This window comes from Triticum aestivum, chromosome 2A (assembly GCF_018294505.1).
Source record: "Triticum aestivum cultivar Chinese Spring chromosome 2A, IWGSC CS RefSeq v2.1, whole genome shotgun sequence".
In the NCBI taxonomy this organism is placed as follows: Eukaryota; Viridiplantae; Streptophyta; class Magnoliopsida; order Poales; family Poaceae; genus Triticum; species Triticum aestivum.
In genome coordinates, this window is record NC_057797.1 from 753,855,854 (window position 1) to 753,880,657 (window position 24,804).

A 24,804-nucleotide genomic window follows, 5' to 3' on the forward strand; every position below is an offset into this window, starting at 1 on the left:
AAATTGCATATCCATAGCAGTTGCACATATGATTCTCAGAAAAGGAAAAAAGAAAAACAGCTGTCTGTATACAACACATGCATAATTGGGCAAGAAGAAATTCTTTATCGCGCTTATGCTTAGATTGGCTTGCGAAATTACCATAATATTTGTTCAAAAAGTTTTATTTTTGTAAAATATTGCGTTGACAATTAGGGTGTCGCCGGCTTGCAGTTGGCATCGTGGCAAGCTGGCACCAATCATATCCGATGCGCCCCACTTTGACCCAGTACTCTAATGACCCACTTGCTTGAGCTTATATTTCGAAATTTAATTCAAGTACCGGCCATGTTAGCCAGAGGTTGAACTACAAGAATTTGTCTTCTGCTTTTGAAAGGAAAAAAGGTATGGTGTTGCCCATTGAAGCTACAAAACAGGTGCAGTCCAGGACCAACATTTCTCTGGTGTGCATGAACAGTGTAAGGGAACACCCATCATGAGACCAACCAGCCAGCTTCTTCTGCTCCTCTTCTTGGCATGCATCTTGCTCCTCTCCATCCAGACCTCCGCTGCTGACAAGCTCGAGAAAGGCCAGAACCTCACTGACTCCAATGGCGACACGCTTGTCTCGGCCGGCGGCTCCTTCACCCTAGGGTTCTTTTCTCCCGGGGTGTCCACTAAGAGGTACCTCGGCATATGGTTCTCGGTGTCCAACGACACCGTCTACTGGGTGGCCAACCGTGATGACCCTCTCGGCGACACGTCCGGCATGTTTGTGTTCAACGACGCTGCCACCCTCGTCCTGCTTGACGGCTCCCGCCGCACGGTCTGGTCTTCAGACTTCTCCAGCGGAAGCGCGGCTCAACTTCTCGATTCCGGCAACCTGGTTGTGCGGAACGGCAGCAGTGACGCCTACCTGTGGCAGTCGTTCGACCACCCGTCGGACACCTTGCTGCCCGGCATGAAGCTGGGTAAGAACTTCTGGACCAAAACCGAGTGGCAGCTCACGTCATGGCGATCAGCGGACGACCCGTCTCCGGGGGACTACGGCCGTACGCTGGAAACTAAGGGGTTACCGGAGCTCGTCCTGTGGCGTGGCAACGTCAAGACGTACCGCACGGGGCCATGGAACGGTCTCTACTTCAACGGTGTCCCGGAGGCATCGACGTACACGAACATGTACCCGCTGCACATGACCGGCCTGACGGGCAGGTCGACGGAGATAACATATGGGTACACCGCCGTGCCCGGCGCACCACTGACCCGCGTCGTTGTGAACCACACTGGCGTGGTGGAGCCGCTGGTGTGGAACACCGACACAGGGGCGTGGATCTCCTTCTTCAGCAGGGGGGCAAGGGACGTCACCTGCGAAGCCTATGGCAAGTGCGGGGCGTCTGGCCTCTGCAACCCTGAGGCGGCATTGTCCGGGTTCTGCGGCTGCCTGCCGGGGTTCAGCTCTGTATCGGCTTCGGCGTGGCAGATGAAGCAGTATGCGGGCGGGTGCCAGCGCGACGCAGTTCTGGAGTGTCGTGGCGGGAAGACGACGGGCCGCTTCAAGGTGGTGTCAGGAGTGAAGCTTCCTGACACGCAGAATGCGACCGTGGATATTGATGTCGCTACGCTGGAGGAGTGCGAAGCGAGGTGCTATGCCAACTGCTCATGCTTGGCCTACGCTGCTGCTGATACCAGAGGCGGCGGCAATCGCAGTGGCTATGTCATGTGGGCGGATGCCATTGTTGATCTTCGCCTCATTGACAACAAGCAGGATCTCTACCTCAGGTTGTCGAAATCAGAATTTGGTATGTACAGACTATCCATCCACTCATTTCTGCCATGCAAGTTTCATGTCTGGAAAGAAATTGACCTGAATTCAATTCTGATCTCGAGCTCGTATACACCCGCATTAACAGTTAAATCAAGGAAAATAGTAAACAATTAAAAGATCGTGAAAATGTTTGACAAGGAACATATTTGTTCTTCTAGTTGCATGCAAATATTCGCAACAAAAAGTCATGTGTGATGATCTTGACAAAGGAAAATAGTGGGATTTTGTTTTCTGAGATCACCACACTGTTATTCACAAATTTTACATGGATTTTGAAGAAACGAGCATGCTTGCCGTCTAATTTTTTGAGATTTACTATTTTTCTTGATCTTACTGTTCATGCGGGTGTATATGAGCCGAGCTCAGAAACACCGCCCTGGAAGTTGACTTGATTTACAGCGTAAACGAGATGATATAGTAAAAAAAAAGTGCTTTATCAATTCATCATTTTGATAGAAGCAACATCTTACTTTCTTTCCAATTTGATTTGCTGTAATTCTTTGCTGCGTTTGTGGCTTAATGGCAAAGGTTCAGTTGGGTTAATGTCCCTATAGGCCTTTCTAAAAGAAAAGATTGACACCTTTGTGCAAATACAAAAAGAAAAATCAATTTTAAGGAAATTTTAAGGTTACGAAGTTGACTTTTCATAACACATACCAGGTGAGCCATCTGTGTCCAAGTTTCCTACTCGGATTGTTATAATCGGTGTATCTGTATCCGTGATCATCATCGTGGTTCTCCTTGCTTTCTTCTTTTTCATCTGGAGACGATCTCACAATCCAGGTAAACGCTGTCTATATAAACACATTTGTATTCCCTTCTTTTACTATTCTGAAGGGGAGATAAGATCTGACAAGCCTAATTATTTTCCAGTACCCAACACTCCTGATAATGGTTCTCCAAATATTGCTTTGCCCATGAGGTCTGTGCGTGCACTTTCTTACTATAAAAGAGGCTACAGGAGGTTTTTCCGACCGAAACATCATTGGCAAAGGAGGATTTAGCAACGTCTACAAGGTAATAACTATTCTAGTACATTTGTCACAGATTAACTACAGACATTCCCATGGCATCCTGCAGTAGTAGTTAATTGTATACTGCGTTTATATGCTGAAACTACATCGTAACATGGTACTGTATAATCACCAGGGGAAGTTACGCGATGGTACAGACCTTGCCGTTGATGTTGCTGTAAAGAGGCTGAAACGCACTCGTCTTACTGATAAAGGGAGGGAAGATTTCTTAAGGGAAGTGGAAGTGATGTCGACCCTCACGCATGTCAATCTTGCCGAGCTTCTCTACTATTGCCAGGACCAGGAAGAAGATGAGTGGATACTAGTCTATGAGTGGATGGAGAAAAAAAGTTTAAATCGCTACATATTTGGTACCCACTGCAATGCATGCCGTGTCAATCTATCATTATATGCGCACATGTATCCAAAACTATTCATATCTGTATTTGGCCTCACGCACCTGTTTGGAAACGCAGGAGAACAAAACATGCCCCGCTCTTCACCGAATTGGGCGCAAAGACTGGAAATAATTCGTGGGGTTGCAGTAGGTGTTGAATTCCTTCACAGCAAGCAAGTCATTCACAGGGATCTTAAACCTGGCAATATACTTCTGGATGATTCGTGGAACCCGAAGATAGCAGACTTCGCCACTGCCAAGCTGTTCATTGCCGACCAGACAGATCCGACAGTAGTACTGACACCGTACGACTGAAATTTCCATCTCATCCAATGTTTCATATTCAACTTAGACTACTATGTTAGGAAATTGATTCCATGTTTTGTGTTAAATGAAGAGGATATGTCGCTCCAGAGTATGCAGGAGCAGAGCGGACCCTGACGTACAAGTGTGATGTATATAGCTTCGGAGTCGTCCTGCTGGAGATAGTCATCGGCAAAAGGAGAACAAGCATGCCAACGTTCCTTCTTCATGTAAGTCTGCTCATGAAAAAACATACTCCTCCTTGAGGCGTCCTCTAGTTTCTTCCCACTGAAACGGGTGCAAACTAGCATTGAACGGGTGATCTTTGTTCAGCTTGCTACACAAACCTAACACACACGTTCCAAACATAGCCATATCAAACAAAGATGAGCGGTACTCCGTATGACCGAGCATATTTTTGCAGGCCTGGGAATTGTGGAATCGTCGTGATATTGAGGAGCTTCTTGATCAAGAAGTGGGCGAACTTGGCGAGCTCTTGTCAGCACTAGCCAGGTGCATCCAGATTGGCCTTCTCTGCGTGCAGAATTTGCACCGGTCGCCTGAGGAGGACAGGCCTGCCATGTCTGAAGTTGTGGCAATGCTAACCAGCAGCGACTCACAGCTCCGAATGCCAAGTAAACCCATAGCTCACAGGGCAGCTGGCCCGAGCGTACAGCTAATAATCTCAGATGACACCCCCGGACCGAGCACCATCTCTCGCTCGGCACATCCTGCGGCAAACGCAGCGTATGAGTGATGATCCGTGATCACTTGGGCCTGGATCCTTCCAGTTTGAGTGCCTCATCATTCCTTGTGGCTTCATCGTGACAGTCCAAGGGAAATAGGCCTAAAATTTACTGCCAGGCCGAAACTTGCGTTCTGAAGTTGATGTTTTATCTGTGTACTTTATCGAAAAAGGCTTTCGCCCCGCTTTATACTGGACATCGCCTTTGTTTTCCTGTCTGAATATGTGCTTGTTCAAACTACGACAGAATTTTTGGAGCTTTCTTATGTGAAGAGTAGACTGAACACTGCAAAGTGAATTTTTATGCAGGCCACTAGGCCGTGCACAGCATTCAGAGCTTAGTCTAGTTCAAAGGATGGGAACAGTTTGCGCTCTGAACTGGTGCATAACCATTAGCATAGTCTGACAATTAGCAGGCTATGATAATCAGGAGAGTGAATATTGTATGGGCAAGTAACCATTAGCATTGCCATTGGTGTATAATTTTCATCAATTCCCACCAAGAAAAAAAAGTTTGAACTGAGAAAGAAAAAGGAGAAGAAACAAAAATGCACGCACACTATGTCAGTGTGGAAAGCTAGCAGCAACGATGCAGGCAATATGGAGCCGTGCATGTAATAATAATCTCCAACGGATCATTTAACCAATTCAATTTGTAATAGCTGACCACACCTGCCGTGTGGTTGCTAACCGTCCCTGCCGTCCGGTTTATAAATTAGCCGAACTTAATCTAGCTAAGCCGTATGGTACTAATAATGAAGACAGCACGACCTCCGGGCCTCTCCACTGCAGCGAGCAGTGCGACGAGATCCCAGCCAGCAAAACGCCGAGTTTAACCTTTTCATGCTTGCCCCTAAAAATAACTTTTCCTGCTTTTCTTATCCTAAAAAACCTTTTTCCTTTTTTTGCATTTTCACTTTTTGTTTCGTTTTCTTTGTTCTCTAATTCTTTCGGGGGATTTTTATTCTACTCTATTGGGTGAAATACACTAATATAGTTTATTTTGCGGGATCACTAATATAGTTTCTTAGTATGTGAACTTTATATTTCAAAACATTAAAATATTTCTCATAGATATATGTACATTTTTTATATAAAAGAATAATTTATAAAATATTTCTACCAAAATATATGAAAGTATTTAGAGGTAGATGCACATATTTTATATGTGAACATTATTCATCTAAGCTAGGCGGTTGTAGTCTAAAAATCCTCCCTGCTCAAAGTAGCGGGCTTGAGTGATGGGTTTTGGGATGTTAGAATTTGCCTCAACTTTTTGGGATCTTCCAAAAGAAAATTTAAAGTTAGAGGGTATTAGAGATGGATTAGCAGCTATAATTCTTTTATAAGATGATAATCTTTTACGCCTTCACTGTCGGCCCCTTTCTTTTCTCTCGACCGTCATGCCAAGAGGGAGGCAGTATACTCGCTTCAACTTGATGTCTTAAAGTCTACCTCTGGCCACTGGCGGTGTTGTAGCCACTCCTCTGCCTCAAGTGGTTTTGTCCAAACTTGGCCAAATGGGCCGGCCCGGCACGGCATTGGCCTGGCCTAGATTAAACGGGCCAGGCACGGCGCGGCCCGACCAGACATGCTAAATAATTGGATCGTGTCGGGCCGGCACACGTGCTAGCCTCCCAGGCCCAGGCACGGCCCCTGGCTACACGGGCTAACATGGTGGCCCGTTTGGCTGGCTGGCACAGCTGGGCCAAGTAGGCACGTCGATCGTTGCCTCGTTGGCATCATTGAAAAAAAATTGATCGTCGGTCAGCCACCTATCCGTGCGCAGCGCCGTAGTGCAGAGGCACATCGATGCAGGGAATCACATGCATGTGTCCCTGGTCCTAGGTGCCTCTTTGCCTCCCTCGCCCTGGTACAAGTACTTAGGGCATCTTCAGCCGTTGGCCCCCTCAGGACGCATAAAAATCGCCCCCGGAGGCGAGCCGACGATACAATCGGCATTCGGGGCGGTTTTGCGTCCAGTCGTCGCCCCCAGGCGCCGAAATTGGCCCACTTTGCAGCCCAATTTCGGCGAATAAAGGGCCCATATGGGCGAGAATAGGCCCATATTCGACGTGGTTTCGCCGTGTCTCGGCGTTCAATTATCAACACAATTATTTCTTATCACATATTTCATCACAGAAAAATCAAATACTTTAACAAAATAGTACAACAACAAATAGTTCAATACAAATTATATAGTTCAACAAATAAAAACTCGTATTTCATCACACGGCGTCCCCCTTGAGCCTCCATAGGTGCTCAATTAGATCTTTCTGTAGTTGATGATGCACCTGTGGGTCTCGGATCTCCTGACGCATACTGAGATAGGCAGTCCAAGTTGCTGGTAGCTGGTGATCAATTTCGGCTAGAGGACCCTGCCTGTAGTATGGTTCAGTGTCAAACACTGGGTCTTCTTGCTCGCTCTCGATGATCATGTTGTGCAAGATGACACAGCTAGTCATAATCTCCCACATTTGATCTTTGGACCAGGTCTGAGCGGGGTACCGAACAACAGCAAATCGAGATTGGAGCACACCAAATGCCTGCTCGACATCCTTCCTGCAAGCCTCCTGAAGCTTCGCAAACCAGGCGTTCTTGCCTCCTGCCACAGGGTTTGAGATCTTCTTCACAAATGTCGACCATCTCGGATAGATGCCGTCAGCTAGATAGTACCCCTTGTTGTATTGGTGCCCATTGATCTCGAAGTTCACCGGAGGAGAATGGCCCTCAACGAGCTTGGCAAAAACAGGAGAGCACTGCAGCACGTTGATGTCATTGTGAGTTCCTGGCATACCAAAGAAGGAGTGCCAAATCCAGAGGTCATGTGTGGCTACCGCCTCAAGCACCACACTACAACCGCCTTTGGCGCCTTTGTACATCCCCTGCCAACCAAATGGGCAATTCTTCCATTTTCAATGCATGCAGTCGATACTTCCAAGCATCCCAGGAAATCCTCTTGCTGCATTCTGGGCTAGGATCCGAGCAGTGTCTTCCGCATTGGGTGTTCTCAAGTATTATGGCCCAAACACTGCCACCACTGCCCGACAGAACTTGTAGAAACACTCTATGCTGGTGGACTCGGCCATGCGCCCATAGTCGTCGAGTGAATCACTAGGAGCTCCATATGCAAGCATCCTCATCGCTGTCGTGCACTTCTGGATGGAGGTGAATCCAAGAGCGACAGTGCAATCCATCTTGCACTTGAAGTAGTTGTCGAACTCCCGGATGGAATTCACAATCCTGAGGAAGAGCTTTCGGCTCATCCGATAACGGCGCCGAAATGTTCTCTCGCCATGAAGTGGAGCATCGGCGAAGTAGTCGGAGTAGAGCATGCAGTAGCCTTGGAGACGATGCCGGTTCTTTGCTTTCATCCGCCCCGGCACCGAGTCATCTCGCCGCGGCTTTTCATTGCTCGCCAGCAGCTGGGCGAGGGCGGCGAGCACCATGAGATGCTCTTGTTCCTGGACGTCAGCCGCGGCTTTCTCCTCCAGCAGCGCGGCGAGCTCTTCCTCCTCATCCGAGTCCATCGCCGAGGCAGGCAAAACGCCGAACACCTTGTGCTCGGTGGACGTGTACCTGCCGTTAAACCGCGCCTCCGCGGCCGGAAACGCCCAGCTGCTGTGGGAGGGGCTGCCGTGGTGAAGCGCTACTATTTTCCGGCGGGGAATGGCTATCTAGCGGAGTAGGGCGGCGACCATCGCCGGGATATAGCTAGTGATGGCCGAGGGCGCGGGGGTGCGAGGCGAGTCGGGGGAAGAAAACCTTGACTTTTCCCCTGTCAGTGTGGGCCAGGCGTGCTTTTCCCTAGCGCCGGAGCCCCCAACTGCTCCCCAGCGCGCCGGATTCGGCCTGTGACCGCAGGGTAGAAAAAAGGTCCGAACCGGCGATTTTCGGCGTCTTGAAGGCGCGCCTGGGCCGTGTTTTCGGCGCCGACGCCGAAAAAATGACCTGGGGGGCCTTGTTGGGGGCGCGGCTGAAAATGCCCTTAGTGGTAGGATTAGGCTTAGGCATGCCGTGACGGACTAGGCAGCCAAGGTATGGCCCTAGCTGGGCTACGTGCCCGGCCGGCCCATGATAGGCCAGACAAGCGGGCTGACGTGCTGGCATGACTAAACCGGCCCAGTTGAAAGCCTGCCACAAGGACTGGATTGCTTTTCAGCTTTGTTTTATACGTCTTTTTTCATAAAGTGCTTGGAATGGGGTACAATTTTCACTTTTTTATGGGTCCTTTAATAAAACGTACCTACATGCTTATCTAGCATAATTCTGGGTCCTTCGAGGCCTTTCTTTTTGTTAAAAAAAGGAAAGAGACATTACTTTGACATGACCGCATTCCAATCGGGCTCTACACGTCTCGGGAGTTCTTTTTGTTTTTTTCTTTTGAAGAAACACGCCCCACCAGTTCAATCACAAACACCATATACTTTTGGGTGTCCTAGCCTGTAGCTTGCACATTGGCTAGGTCGTGCACGTGAGGAGAGCTGTCCCATCAAGTAACGTGTAATTTTTTTTCAAAAGAAGAGTAATTTGTAGCTTTTTCTCTTTTTGTAAATTTTACTTTTTTTATTAGTGTTATGTTTACTTTTTCCGTTCTACTAGATAAAATTCACAATTAATTTTTTTTAATACGTAAACATTATATTTCATAGGAAAAATATACAAAAGTATTTTGCAGATAAAAATATGCATATATCTTTTCCCCAGCTAGGTTGTTAAAAGATTGGTTAATGAGTTTTGAAGGGCTACAAATTGTGTCAATTTTTTGTATTTACAATATAAAACAATAAGTTAGGGTTATTGGAGATACCTTAAATAGCTATAACTCTACAAATTGTATTTTTTTTAGTTATACTTTTTAATATGGTTTACAGTTTAAGTAAGTAAATTCCGCCTTGATGTGAGACTGCAACAACCAAGCCAACAGGCAATTCCGAATATAAAAATGTAAATAAAAAAAATTATACATAGATTAGACTAAATTAGTATACTGTATTAGATAATTTACAATTCGATACGTTTGTTAATCTGGTTTGATTGAGACATTTTTTGTCATCCAACATAATAAGTTTGAGTTGACGCTAGAAAATCGAGTCAAAATCCTACACGGGAAGGAAGATGACGACTTACGCCTGCCACATATATTTTGGGCCACTTTATTAATGTTCTGACCTATGGGTCTATTAAGGTTATATATACTATCTATCTATTTATACTGAACTATTTTATTTCGTCACAATTGAGCTAGTCATTAATGTATGTCATTTTGATTAAACATCATCCAATAAATTATATAGACAATAACAAATTTTGGTATAACTAGCAACATTAACAACTAAAAAACATTTATTTAAGTTAAGTTATAAATAGCTTATACAATTCCCATATTCACCATTATAAATACATTTCTTATGCTACATTAAACTGTAATTTGTTGCATTTTTTTCATTATTTAGTTTGTAGTGTTTACATTTTTTTTTGTTATAGTCGATATTATCATAATACAAAAAGAAAACATATACTTCACATTATTCCACCAATTTTACTTATGCCCGTTGATGTATTATAATGTGTTCTCATGTCATTAAATATCTACAGAACTTGGTATATGGATCTAGCAAATAACTTAATATATGTGGAGTTAAGATTATGATGTCTATGTGTAATAGAAACATAGTTAGTTATTAAGTGCATGAAGTGTCAATTACTTAAATGTTATTTCCGTAAGGAAAAGTAGCTCATCCTCAACCTACGAAAATCCCCTCGTTGGCCCTTGCTTTAGTTCATCGATTTAAAAAATGTCCTCCAATTTGTGAATAATGTATTGTGGCAACATGATCCCAAACCTGAGTGAAAGGACGTGGATATCGCCTGGGGGGGGGGTGAATAGGCACTTTGAAAACAATTACGATTTTGGCTTGAACAAATGCAGAATAAAACTAGTGTTTAGTTTGTCAAGCAGAAAACCTAAATATACCTGGCTCAACTATTTGCACCAACAACTTATGCTAAGCAAGATAAACAACTATGTGATAGCAAGATACATAACATGAAACACTATGGCTATCACAAAGTGCACAAAGTAAAAGGCTCGGGTAAGAGATAACCGAGGCATGAGGAGACGATGATGTATCCCAAAGTTCACACCCTTTTCGATGCTAGTCTCCGTTAGAGTGGTGTGGAGGCACAATGTTCCCCAAAATGCCACTAGGGCCACCGTATTTTCCCCACACCCTCGCACAATGTAAGATGTCGTGATTCCACTAAGGGCCCTTGAGGGCGGTCACCAAAACCATACAAATGGCGACTCTTGGGGGCAGTCAACGAACCCCTACAATTGGTAACCCTTGGGGGCGGTCACCGAACCCGTACAAATTGCTCGGAGAAATCTCCACAACTTAATTGGAGACCCCGAACTTGCTCGGAGCTTTACACCAAAATGATTGAACTCCGCAACACCACCAACCATGTAGGGCACCCAAGCATCCAAGCTACACAAGCTCTAGGGTGCCCAAACACCCAAGAGTAAGAAGCTTCTCAACTTTCACTTCCACATATCACCATGGAGAACTCATATCAATGCAACTAATGCAATGGCAATAACACGCAAAGTATTTAGCAAAATCTTTGGACCTGCTAACCTACATGCATATACAGAGACCAAATCGAACTACACTTTCATTTACATACTATTATTCACCTAGCTATATATTGTTTCCTCAAAAGAAAACCTGGCTATATATTGGGTCCGTTGATGTCCATATGCATATGCTTATCTTAAAATTGCCGGCACATACTGTGAAGAACTTAGCCATGCTCCTATATTGCATTGCATGGCGGTGCATGCATGCATCAAGCAAAAGATTTAGGAGGGCCGCTAACTTGGTTATTAAGGGTCGTGAGTACTTTGTTATGTATTTTTTCACCTTCGTCCTTAACTAAAATTTGTCATTCAATTCACTTTCAGAATTGTTGCGCATGTAATTCATCTCTTTCTGAAGTTTTACCAATTATAACATATACAAGATGTTCGTATTGTGTAAAGTGTGAAGGAAATATGCCCTAGAGGCAATAATAAAGTTGTTATTTATTTCCTTATATCATGATAAATGTTTATTATTCATGCTATAATTGTATTAACCGGAAACATAATACATGTGTGAATACATAGACAAACAGAGTGTCACTAGTATGCCTCTACTTGACTAGCTCGTTGATCAAAGATGGTTATGTTTCCTAACCATAGACATGAGTTGTCATTTGATTAACGGGATCACATCATTAGGAGAATGATGTGATTGACTTGACCCATTCCGTTAGCTTAGCACTTGATCGTTTAGTTTGTTGCTATTGCTTCCTTCATGACTTATACATGTTCCTATGACTATGAGATTATGCAACTCCCATTTACCAGAGGAACACTTTGTGTGCTACCAAACGTCACAACGTAACTGGGTGGTTATAAAGGTGCTCTACAGGTGTCTCCGAAGGTACTTGTTGGGTTGGCGTATTTCGAGATTAGGATTTGTCACTCCGATTGTCGGAGAGGTATCTCTGGGCCCTCTCGGTAATGCACATCACTTAAAGCCTTGCAAGCATTGCAACTAATGAGTTAGTTGCGGGATGATGTATTACGAAACGAGTAAAGAGACTTGCCGGTAACGAGATTGAACTAGGTATTGAGATACCGACGATCAAATCTCGGGCAAGTAACATACCGATGACAAAGGGAACAACGTATGTTGTTATGCGGTTTGACCGGTAAAGATCTTCGTAGAATATGTGGGAGCCAATATGAGCATCCAGGTTCTGCTATTGGTTATTGACCGGAGACGTGTCTCGGTCATGTCTACATTGTTCTCGAACCCGTAGGGTCCGCACGCTTAAGATTTCGATGACAGTTATATTATGAGTTTATGAGTTTTGATGTACCGAAGTAGTTCGGAGTCCCGGATGAGATCGGGGACATGACGAGGAGTCTTGAAATGGTTGAGACGTAAAGATCGATATATTGGACGACTATATTCGCACATCGGAAAGGTTCCGAGTGATTCGGGTATTTTTCGGAGTGCCGGAGAGTTACGGGAATTCGCCGGGGAAGTATTGGGCCTTAGTGGGCCTGAGGGGAGAGAGAGGGCAGCTGCCCAGGAGGTGGCGCGCCCCCTCCCATGAGGAGTCCGAATTGGACTAGGGGAGGGGGGCGCGGCCCCTCTTTCCCTCTCCATCTCCCTCTCTTTCCTTCCCCCTTCTCTCTTCCTAGTTGGACTAGGAAAGGGGAGTCCTACTCCTACTAGGAAGAGGACTCCCCCCTCCTTGGCGCGCCCCAAGGGCCGGCCGGCCTCCCCCTTGCTCCTTTATATACGGGGGCAGGGGGCACCTCTAGACACACAAGTTGATCTTTGTGATCGTTCTCTTAGCCGTGTGCGGTGCCCCCTCCACCATAATCCTCGATAATATTGTAGCGGTGCTTAGGCGAAGCCCTGCGACGGTAGAACATCAAGATCGTCACCACGCCGTCGTGCTGATGGAACTCTTCCCCGACACTTTGCTGGATCGGAGTCCGGGGATCGTCATCGAGCTGAACGTGTGCTAGAACTCGGAGGTGTCGTAGTTTCGGTGCTTGATCGGTCGGGCCGTGAAGACGTACGACTACATCAGCCGCGTTGTGCTAACACTTCCGCTTCCGGTTTACGAGGGTACGTAGACAACACTCTCCCCTCTCGTTGCTATGCGTCACCATGATCTTGCGTGTGCGTAGGATTTTTTTTGAAATTAATACGTTTCCCAATAGTGGCATCCGAGCCTAGGTTTTATGTGTTGATGTTATATGCACGAGTAGAACACAAGTGAGTTGTGGGCGATATAAGTCATACTACTTACCAGCATGTCATACTTTGGTTCAGCGGTATTGTTGGATGAAGGCTCGGACCGACATTACGCGTACGCTTACGCGAGACTGGTTCTACCGACGTGCTTTGCACACAGGTGACTGGTGGATGTCAGTTTCTCCAACTTTAGTTGAACTGAGTGTGGCTACGCCCGGTCCTTGCGAAGGTTAAAAGAGCACCAACTTGAGAAACTATCGTTGTGATTTTGATGCGTAGGTAAGAACGGTTCTTGCTAAGCCCGTAGCAGCCACGTAAAACTTGCAACAACAAAGTAGAGGACGTCTAACTTGTTTTTGCAGGGCATGTTGTGATGTGATATGGTCAAGACGTGATGAGATATAAGTTGTTGTATAAGATGATCATGTTTTGTTGAAGTTATCGGCAACTGGCAGAAGCCTTATGGTTGTCTCTTTATTGCATAAGATGCAAGCGCCAAATAATTGCTTTACTTTATCGCTATGCGATAGCAATAGTTGCAAGAGCAATAGTTGGCGAGACGACCATGTGACGACACATTGATATAGATCAAGATGATGGAGATCATGGTGTCATGCCGGTGATGATGGAAATCATGACGATGTTCTGGAGATGGAGATCAAAGGCACAAGATAATGATGGTCATATCATGTCACATATTTTGATTGCATGTGATGTTTATCTTTTATGCATCTTATCTTGCTTTAATTGACGGTAGCATTATAAGATGATCTCTCACTAAATTTCAAGATAAAAGTGTTCTCCCTGAGTATGCACCGTTGCCAAAGTTCCTCGTGCCAAGACACCACGTGATGATCGGGTGTGATAAGCTCTACGTCCATCTACAACGGGTGCAAGCCAGTTTTGCACACGCAGAATACTCAGGTTAAACTTGACGAGCCTAGCATATGCTGATATGGCCTCGGAACACTGAGACTGAAAGGTCGAGCATGAATCATATAGTAGATATGATCAACATAGTGATGTTCACCATTGAAAACTACTCCATTTCACGTGATGATCGGTTATGTTTTAGTTGATTTGGATCACGTGATCACTTAGATGATTAGAGGGATGTCTATCTAAGTGGGAGTTCTTAAGTAATATGATTAATTGAACTTTAATTTATCATGAACTTAGTCCTCGTAGTATTAGCATATCTATGTTGTAGATCAATAGCTCGCGATGTTGCTCCCCGTTTAATTTTTATATGTTCCTAGAGAAAACTAAGTTGAAAAATGTTAGTAGTAATGATGCGGATTGGATCCGTGATCTGAGGATTATCCTCATTGCTGCACAGAAAAATTATGTCCTTGATGCACCGCTAGGTGACAAACCTATTGCGGGAGCAGATGCAAACGTTATGAACGTTTAGCTAGCTCAATATGATGACTACTTGATAGTTTAGTGCACCATGCTTAACAACTTAGAATCGGGATTTCAAACACGTTTTGAATGTCATGGACCATATGAGATGTTCCAGGAGTTGAAATTAATATTTCAAGTAAATACCCGAGTTGAGAGATATGAAGTCTCCAACAAGTTCTATAGCTAAAAGATGGAGGAGAATAGCTCAAGCAGTAAGCATGTGCTCAGATTGTCTGGGTACTACAATTGCTTGAATCAAGTGGGAGTTAATCTTTCAGATAAAATAGTGATTGACAGAATTCTCTAGTCACCATCACCAAGTTAGTAGAACTTCATGATGAACTATAATATGCAAGGGATAACAGAAACGATTCCCAAGCTCTTCGTGATGCTGAAATTGATGAAGGTAGAAATCAAGAAAAGCATCAAGTGTTGATGGTAAACAAAACCACTAGTTTCAAGTAAAGGGACAAAGGGCAGAAAGGGGAACTTCAAGAAGAACGGCAAGCAAGTTGCTGCTCAAGTGAAAAACCCAAGTCTGGACCTAAGCCTGAAACTGAATGCTTCTACTGCAAAGGGATTGGTCACTGGAAGCGGAAATACCCCAAGTAATTGGCGGATAAGAAGGATGGCAAAGTGAACATAGGTATATTTGATATACATGTTATTGATGTGTACTTTACTAGTGTTTATAGCAACCCCTCAGTATTTGATACTAGTTCAGTTGCTAAGAGTAGTAACTCGAAACGGGAGTTGCAGAATGAACAGAGACTAGTTAAAGGTGAAGTGACGATGTGTGTTGGAAGTGGTTCCAAGATTGATATGATCATCATCGCACACTCCCTATACTTTAGGAATTAGTGTTGAACCTAAATAAGTGTTATTTGGTGTTTGCGTTGAGCATGGATATGATTTGATCATGTTTATTGCAATACAGTTATTCATTTAAGTAAGAGAGTAAATTGTTGTTCTGTTTACATATATGGTTACACACCCAATGAAAATGGTCCGTTGGATCTCGATCGTAGTGATACACATATTCATAATATTGAAACCAAAAGATGCAAAGTTAATAATGATAGTGCAACTTATTTGTGGCACTGCCGTTTAGGTCACATTGGTATAAAGCGCATGAAGAAACTCCATGTTGATGGACTTTTGGAATCACTTGATTATGAATCAGTTGATGCTTGCGAACCATGCCTCATGGGCAAGATGACTAAGACTCCGTTCTCCGGAACAATGCAGCAAGTAACAGATTTATTGGAAATCATGCATACTGATGTATATGGTCCGATGAATATTGAAGCTCGCGGCAGGTATCATTATTTTATGATCTTCACAGATGATTTGAGCAGATATGAGTATATCTACTTGATGAAACACAAGTCTGAAATATTTGAAAAGTTCAAAGAATTTCAGAGTGAAGTGGAGAATCATCGTAACAAAAATAAAATTTTCTACGATATGATCGCAGAAGTAAAATATTTGAGTTATGAGTTTGGCCTTCAGTTAAAACAATGTGAAATAGTTTCACTACTCACGCCACCTGGAACACCACAGTGTAATGGTGTGTCCGAACATCGTAATCGTACTTTACTTGATATGGTGCGATATATGATGTCTCTTACAGATTTACCGCTATCGTTTTGGGGTTATGCATTAGAGACAACTACATTCACGTTAAAAAGGGCACCATCTAAATCCGTTGAGGCGACACCGTATGAACTGTGGTTTGGCAAGAAACCAAAGTTGTCGTTTCTTAAAGTTTGAGGTTGCAATGCTTATGTGAAAAAGTTTCAACTTGATAAGCTAAAACCTAAATCGGAGAAGTGCGTCTTTATAGGATACCCAAAAGAAAATGTTGGGTACACCTTCTATCACAGATCCAAAGGCAAGTTATTCATTGCTAAGAATGGATCCTTTCTAGAGAACTTGATGAGGTAACCGTACCTGCTCCCTTATTGGAAAGTAGTTCATCACGGAAATCTATTTCTGTGACTACTACACCAATTAGTGAGGAAGCTAATGATGATGATCATGTAACTTCAGATCAAGTTACTACCAAACCTCGTAGGTAAACTAGAGTGAGATTCGAACCAGAGTGGTACGGGAATCATGTTCTGGAGGTCATGTTACTTGACCATGACGAACCTACAAACTATGAGGAAGAGATGATGAGCCCAGATTCCGCGAAATGGCTCGAGGCCATGAAATCTGAGATGAGATCCATGTATAAGAACAAAGTATGGACTTTGATTAACTTGCCCAAAGATCGGCGAGCCATTGAGATTAAATGGATCTTCAAGAGGAAGACGGACGTTGGTAGTAGTGTTACTATCTACAAAGCTAGAATTGTCGCAAAAGGTTTTCGACAAGTTCAATGTGTTGACTACGATGAGAGTTTCTCACTCGTATCTATGCTTAAGTCTGTCCGAATCATGTTAGCAATTGCCGCATTTTATGAAATCTGGCAAATGGATAAACAAAACTGCATTCCTTAATAGATTTATTAAAGAAGAGTTGTATATGATGCAACCAGAAGGTTTTGTCAATCCTAAAGGTACTAACAAAATATGCAAGCTCCAGCGATCCATCTATGGACTGGTGCAAGCATCTCGGAGTTGGAATATACGCTTTGATAAGTTGATCAAAGCATATAGTTTTATACAGACTTGCGGTGAAGCCTGTATTTACAAGAAAGTGAGTGGGAGCACTACAACATTTCTGATAAGTATATGTGAATGACATATTGTTGATCGGAGATAATGTAGAATTATTCTGAAAAGCATAAAGGAATGTTTGAAAGGAGTTTTTCAAAGAAAGAGCTAGGTGAAGCTGCTTACATATTGAGCATCAAGATCTACAGAGATAGATCAAGACGCTTGATAAGTTTTTCAATGAGTACATACCTTGACAAGATTTTGAAGTAGTTCAAAATGGAACAGTCAAAGAAAGAGTTCTTGCCTGTGTTACAAGGTGTGAAACTGAGTAAGACTCAAAACCCGACCACAGTAGAAGATAGATAGAGAATGAAAGTCATTCCCTATGCCTTAGCCATAGGTTCTATAAAGTATGCCATGCTGTGTACCAAACCTGTTGTATACCCTGCCCTGTGTTTGGCAAGGGAGTACAATAGTGATCTAGTAGTAGATCACTGGACATTGGTCAAAATTATCCTTAGTGGAATAAGGATATGTTTCTCGATTATGGAGGTGACAAAAGGTTCGTCGTAAAGGGTTACGTCGATGCAAGTTTTGACACTGATCCAGATGACTCAAAGTCTCAATCTGGACACATATTGAAAGTGGGAGCAATTAGCTAAAGTAGCTCCATGCAGAACATTATTGACATAGAAATTTGCAAAATACTTACGGATCTGAATGTGGCAGACCCGTTGACTAAACTTCTCTCATAAGAAAAACATGATCACACCTTAGTACTCTTTGGGTGTTAATCACATAGCAATGTGAACTAGATTATTGACTCTAGTAAACCCTTTGGGTGTTGGTCACATGTCGATGTGAACTATGGATGTTAATCACATAGTGATGTGAACTATTGGTATTAAATCACATGACGATGTGAACTAGATTATTGACTCTAGTGCAAATGGGAGACTGAAGGAAATATGCCCTAGAGGCAATAATAAAGTTATTATTTATTTCCTTATATCATGATAAATGTTTTTTATTCATGCTAGAATTGTATTAACCGGAAACATAATACATGTGTGAATACATAGACAAACAGAGTGTCACTAGTATGCCTCTACTTGACTAGCTCGTTGATCAAAGATGGTTATGTTTCCTAACCATAGACATGAGTTGTCATTTGATTAACGGGATCACATCATTAGGAGAATGATGTGATTGACTTGACCCATTCTGTTAGCTTAGCACTTGATCGTTTAGTTTGTTGCTATTGCTTTCTTCATGACTTATACATGTTCCTATGACTATGAGATTATGCAACTCCCATTTACCGGAGGAACACTTTGTGTGCTACCAAACGTCACAACGTAACTGGGTGGTTATAAAGGTGCTCTACAGGTGTCTCCGAAGGTACTTGTTGGGTTGGCGTATTTCGAGATTAGGATTTGTCACTCCGATTGTCGGAGAGGTATCTCTGGGCCCTCTCGGTAATGCACATCACTTAAAGCCTTGCAAGCATTGCAACTAATGAGTTAGTTGCGGGATGATGTATTACGGAACGAGTAAAGAGACTTGCCGGTAACGAGATTGAACTAGGTATTGAGATACCGACGATCAAATCTCGGGCAAGTAACATACCTATGACAAAGGGAACAACGTATGTTGTTATGCGGTTTGACCGATAAAGATCTTCGTAGAATATGTGGGAGCCAATATGAGCATCCAGGTTCCGCTATTGGTTATTGATCGGAGACGTGTCTCGGTCATGTCTACATTGTTCTCGAACCCGTAGGGTCCGCACGCTTAAGGTTTCGATGACAGTTATATTATGAGTTTATGAGTTTTGATGTACCGAAGGAGTTCGGAGTCCCGGATGAGATCGGGGACATGACGAGGAGTCTCGAAATGGTCGAGACGTAAAGATCGATATATTGGACGACTATATTCGCACATCGGAAAGGTTCCGAGTGATTCGGGTATTTTCCGGAGTACCGGAGAGTTACGGCAATTCGCCGGGGAAGTATTGGGCCTTAGTGGACCTAAGGGGAGAGAGAGGGCAGCAGCCCAGGAGGTGGCGCGCCCCCTCCCATGAGGAGTCCGAATTGGACTAGGGGAGGGGGGCGCGGCCCCTCTTTCCCTCCCCCTCTCCCTCTCTTTCCTTCCCACTTCTCTCTTCCTAGTTGGACTAGGAAAGGGGAGTCCTACTCCTACTAGGAGGAGGACTCCCCCCTCCTTGGCGCGCCCCAAGGGCCGGCCGGCCTCCCCCTTGCTCCTTTATATACGGGGGCAGGGGGGCACCTCTAGATACACAAGTTGATCTTCGTGATCGTTCTCTTAGCCGTGTGCGGTGCCCCCCCTCCACCATAATCCTCAATAATATTGTAGCGGTGCTTAGGCGAAGCCCTGCGACGGTAGAACATCAAGATCGTCACCACACCGTCGTGCTGACGGAACTCTTCCCCAACACTTTGCTGGATCGGAGTCCGGGGATCGTCATCGAGCTGAACGTGTGCTAGAACTCGGAGGTGCCGTAGTTTCGGTGCTTGATCGGTCGGGCCGTGAAGACGTACGACTACATCAACCGCGTTGTGCTAACGCTTCCGCTTCCGGTCTACGAGGGTACGTAGACAACACTCTCTCCTCTCGTTGCTATGCATCACCATAATCTTGCGTGTGCGTAGAATTTTTTTTTGAAATTACTACATTTCCCAACAAAGTGGGCCACATTTGGATTCCAATAATGCATATGTATTGTCAGGCACGCAAAGTTTGCAACCAAGAAAGGTGGAAAGAAAGCTAGCAAGGCACTATTGAAGATGTGGCCAAAGGTACCCCCGCACCACTGCCCCCGAATCACCAACCACTATTATTGATAGCGGGGACAAAACAAGTTGAGGATTTTGACAAAACACCTGCCTATCTCTCGTGTGAATCTTCGGTGCAAAAAGAACGGCGAGATAGAGGATTTAGAGGCAACAACTGTGGTTAACAACATGAGTGATGGAGGTGACAAGATTAACACTGATTAGGGGGGCACAATCATCGCAAAATGGACTTGGTTCCAAGAGTGAAAATTATCACATGACAAAGTGGGAGAAAGCTAATCAAGGCATGGCACCCGAGCAAACCAACATGTACACCAGCCGTAGGCAACAGACCGGAGGCCACGGCTAACCTCCGCAAGACCCGAGAAGAAGTGAAAATGACGGTCACTATCAAATGCCTTAGGACACCAGAAGAAATGAGAATAAATACATGTATCAGCTGAATGGCAATCAAAGGCTTTTGGGGCAACCTAGCTCGACATTGCCAAGGTCCAGCCAAGGTAGATCCCCATAGCAAAACCCTAGGAGAAACGGAGAGGAAGTCATATCCCATTGAATAACAACCGACGGTTGTAGTTCTGGTAATTGAATACGAACACGAAACCAACATGTCGCGATGTAGGGAACCCTTGTTTGTCAGCCAGGACTTTGGGCGTCTTTAGCAACTTAACGCCAGCCACATCATCTAAGCTGAAGACCACAATAGATGGTGTGTCGTCTGGTGACAATAAGCCCGCCGAGGTCTGTCAGCCGAAAGCTTTAGAATATTTAGTAATCCCAAAAAGGAATAAACGCTCATGAAAATGAGGTGGATCACGAACCTTGTAAAGAAAGATGGGTTTTGTGGCAAAGGCCGCGGTACGGGAGAGGAAATATTATTGTTGCGAGGATGAAATTTATCGTGGCGTCTTATTCAGAATGTTTGTGGTTGTTGCTTCAATATGAAGTTGGCGGTGCAGGATTCATGGTTGATAACCAAATTGTGACTTGAGGTCAAAAATACTATATTGTGTTTTTTATCAAGCAGTTGTTGGGTGGAATCGTGGCCTTACCATTTTCTTGTCATTATTTACACCATTTTCATGTTATTATTTATTTGGTTTAAATAATCAAAATTTCCTCATTTTTTTTTGAAGAGAGGCAAAAGATTTGCCTCATTCATTAAATAAGAGGAATAGAGTTTATGTTCGTGTTACAACACTGACAGCGCCGCAACACCCGAAATAAAGGTGACCAACTACTCTCGCGTCATCAAGTATCCCAACTTGTTTGCACCCGCTGATACCCAAAGCGTGGCCTCCTTCTTAATGTTGGCAAGTAGAACCGTCAGCGGAGCACTCTTCTGACGGAACACTCGCGCATTCCTCTCGTTCCAAATGGTCCAGGCAACTAGCATGGGGAGCGAGGCCATCGCCTTCCTGTTGGGGATAGATGTGTCGGAGAGGCCCACCCACCACTCTTCGATGTTGCCTGAGAGGTGCCATGAGGAAGTATCAATGCTCACCAGTTGCAGCCAGTCCTTGACTAATCCCCATAGGCGGATAGAGAAGCGGCATTTGTAGAAAAGGTGGTCAACAGACTCTTGCTTCTGCTTGCAAAGTGTACAAAGGCCACAGTTTGGCCATCCGCGCTTCTCCAATCTGTCTGCCGTCCAAATTCTGTTTTGAATAGCCAGCCAAGCGAAGAACTTGACTTTGGGGGGAGCCCAAGCCCTCCACACAGTGTGCTCCATAGGGGATTTGATTGTGCCAAGGAATTGCGCTTTGTATGCCGACTCGGCCGTGTATTGCCCGCTAGCGGTGTGCTTCCATACAATATCATCTTCGGCATCCTCCTCGAGATGGAAGCCACGAAGCGTTGTCCAGAGGGTGACAAACTGACGTAAGTGATTCAGCGAAAAAGAGTCTGGGATGCGTATTCTCGAGACCCACGCATCGTTGCTGAGAGCTTCGCGCACCTTCCAATTTTTCCTCGTGGACGCCTCGTAAATTAGTGGTGCAATGTCCCTAGGCTTGCGGTCATTCACCCATGGCGCATCCCAAAAAGGCGTCCTTGCTCCATTTCCAACAAAGATTGACGTGGAGGCATAAAACAAGGAGTAGTCCACCGTGTTGCACGGGTTTCCCATACCCACCCAAAGCTTGGTGGGCTCTTTCCATTCAAACCATAACCAGCGCAAGCGAAGAGCCCGAGCAAATTTCTCCGTGTTAAGTATGCCAAGGCCACCAAGATCCTTTGGCCGGCACACTGCATCCCAATTCACCTTGCATTTTGCACCAGTGGTCTTGTCCGTTCCCTCCCAGAGAAAGGCTCTTTCGAGCTTGTTTATGTTGTGTAGAGTGGACGTTGGCACAATGAGCGGCGTGATGGAGAAGACGAGCTGCGAAGACAACACCGACTTCACAAGGGCACACCGACCAATGGCAGTGATATTTTGGCCATCCCAAGTGGTCAACTTAGCGGCCGCTTTGTCCTCTAGGTACTGGTAGTCGACCTTTCTAAGCTTCCACACCGAGAGAGGAAGCCCCAAGTATTTCATTGGAAATGAAGCCCGTGACGCAGGAAGGGCCTGAAGGATGCATGTCAAGTTGAGTTGTCCGCACCGAATGGGAACCACTGAGCTCTTCTGAAAGTTTGTGACAAGGCCGGTGACATTGCCGAAAAGATGCAGAATGGTGGCTAGGTTGTCAATGTCTTTCTTGATTGGGGCCATAATGACTGCTGCATCATGTGCGTATAGGGAAGTCCTAACAGCCACGCCACGCCCACGGATCTTGTGAAAGAGCCCTTCCTCATTATTGATCCTGTTATAAACAACATGAAGCCATGCGTGTGTCACAACTACTACAACCGTTCTAAAATATATACGTTTTGGTAGGCCAAACTAGCCTACCAAAACATCTTATATTTTGGAATGGATGTAGTATTTTTTAATGGTACGAGGATACCAAGATTTATCGAGTCTACCTAGTCAGTTCTTGTGATTGAAGAAAATATATGGTGATACTCCCTTGAAAGGAAGTTGTGTAAATTTTGTGTGAAGTCAAACAGTTCAAAGTTGGACCGCATTCAAAGAAAAAACCACAATACCAAATGAATATGAAGACAAAAAGTGAAATACACTCATATTATATCTATTTAATATTGTAGTCATTGATGCTTTTTTCCCTACAAACATGGTCAAACTGTGCATCATTTGACCTCCCCAAAAAATTAAAGGCCTTCTTTCTAAGACGGAAGGAGTATTGTAGCATTTTTTACATTCTACTACATGTACTCATCTATGCTGGTTTGTGTTTGACCAATTGGATAGGATACAAGCAAGATACGCGGAAGGGAATATCAACGGACGAATCGTTGAGAAAGGAGAAGATATTCTTCACGCACAAGCAGGAAAAGAGAAAGAAAAGAAAAGATGGATAGATAGAGTGATGGATGTGAAAGGGAGGAACAAGGCAGGCGTTGCGTGTCGACCATGCGTGCGGCTGGGACGGCACTCACTAATTACAGCAATGGAAAACAAGGTGGTTTATACTCCATTTGGGATTTTGGGTCCTTTTTGGTTTGGGGCATCACATCCGATGGCCCATGCCCCTAGCTGCATTTCCATGTCCTTCTCAGAAAAAAAAGAGAGCTAATTTCCATCTGTTTTTTTTAAAGACCCAGTTTGGCCGGCTTCATTGATTTAGGAGAAAGCAGCGGGAAATACATGAGGGGTCAAGTGACCATGGTTGAAAAAAGAGGAAAGAGAAAAACTAGAGCTCATAAGGAGCGAATCATGAAGGTGCTATCTCGCAGGATAGACCCCGAACGGGGGCTCTAGGCAGGCGGCGCCGGCAGCGCGCCACTGCTCGCAATCCAGTTCGATGGCGCGAGCGATGTCATTGAGGCATGGCAACTTTCCCCTGAAGACGCATTCGTTTATCTCCTTCCATAAGTTCCAGGCGGTCAGAATGAGCATCGATGTAAAGCCCTTTCGCGCACCCGCTGGCGTGCTGCGAATCATGTGCAGGCAGTGCTGCATTGTAGAGTGGAGCGATGACTTGGCAGTGACCATTTCCCCACAGCCAGCTCTAACGGAGAAGGTTGCCCAAGTTTGACGGGCGAACGGGCACTCCCAGAAGAGATGAACCGCCGATTCCAGGCTACGGAGACAGAGGCTGTAGAAGTATCCATTTGGCCAGCCTCGCCTTTGCAGCCGATCGTTGCACCAGATCCTGTTCCTGAGCATGAGCCATGTGAACATCTTGGCAGATCCTGGCGCCCAGCTTTTCCAGATCACCTTGTCATCACTCGTGCTCGGCCTGGACTGAAAGAGTATTCGGTAGGCCACCTTTGTCGAGTAGCGATCACCTCCGCCCGCAGTCCACTGAATCCGATCAGGAGCGAGACTGTCTAGGATCAGGCCTGCTTGTTGAATTTGCCTCCGGAGTTGCAGAAACTCGACGATGATAAGCGATGTGTTGCCGTGATGGAGGTCTCTGATCCATTGGTCGTTGGCGAGCGCGGCGGCCACCGTGCGGTTCTTGCGCCTGGAGTGGCTATAGAGGCTCGGGAAGGCGGCAGCCAGAGTGGCCGCACCCAACCAAAGGCTCGTCCAGAAGCAGGCCTGCTGGCCATTCCCGAGCAGGACGTGTGTGGATTTCTGGAATGTCGCGATGTCCATCTTGTCGCAGGGGAGGGGAAAGGCCGCCCATGGACGCTGTGGGTGCTGCCACGCCAGCCAGAGCCATCGCTGCCGCAGCGCAGCGGCGAAGAGCTGCAGGTCGAGGATCCCCAGCCCTCCCTTCTCCGTCGGCGAACATACAGAGCTCCACGCTACCTTGCACTT

The 24,804-nt window shown here is 45.1% G+C and overlaps 1 protein-coding gene across 1 annotated transcript; it reads left to right on the forward strand.

Moving 5' to 3' along the window:
* The first annotated feature begins 450 nt into the window (after positions 1-450).
* On the forward strand, positions 451-4,274 carry LOC123191997 (S-locus-specific glycoprotein S6-like). The gene is made up of 7 exons (XM_044604498.1): positions 451-1,778; positions 2,465-2,614; positions 2,727-2,821; positions 2,954-3,188; positions 3,294-3,519; positions 3,612-3,747; positions 3,942-4,274. Exons 1-7 carry the CDS (start codon positions 476-478, stop codon positions 4,272-4,274), a joined length of 2,478 nt encoding a protein of 825 aa, XP_044460433.1. The 5' UTR covers positions 451-475.
* The last annotated feature ends 20,530 nt before the right edge of the window (positions 4,275-24,804 follow it).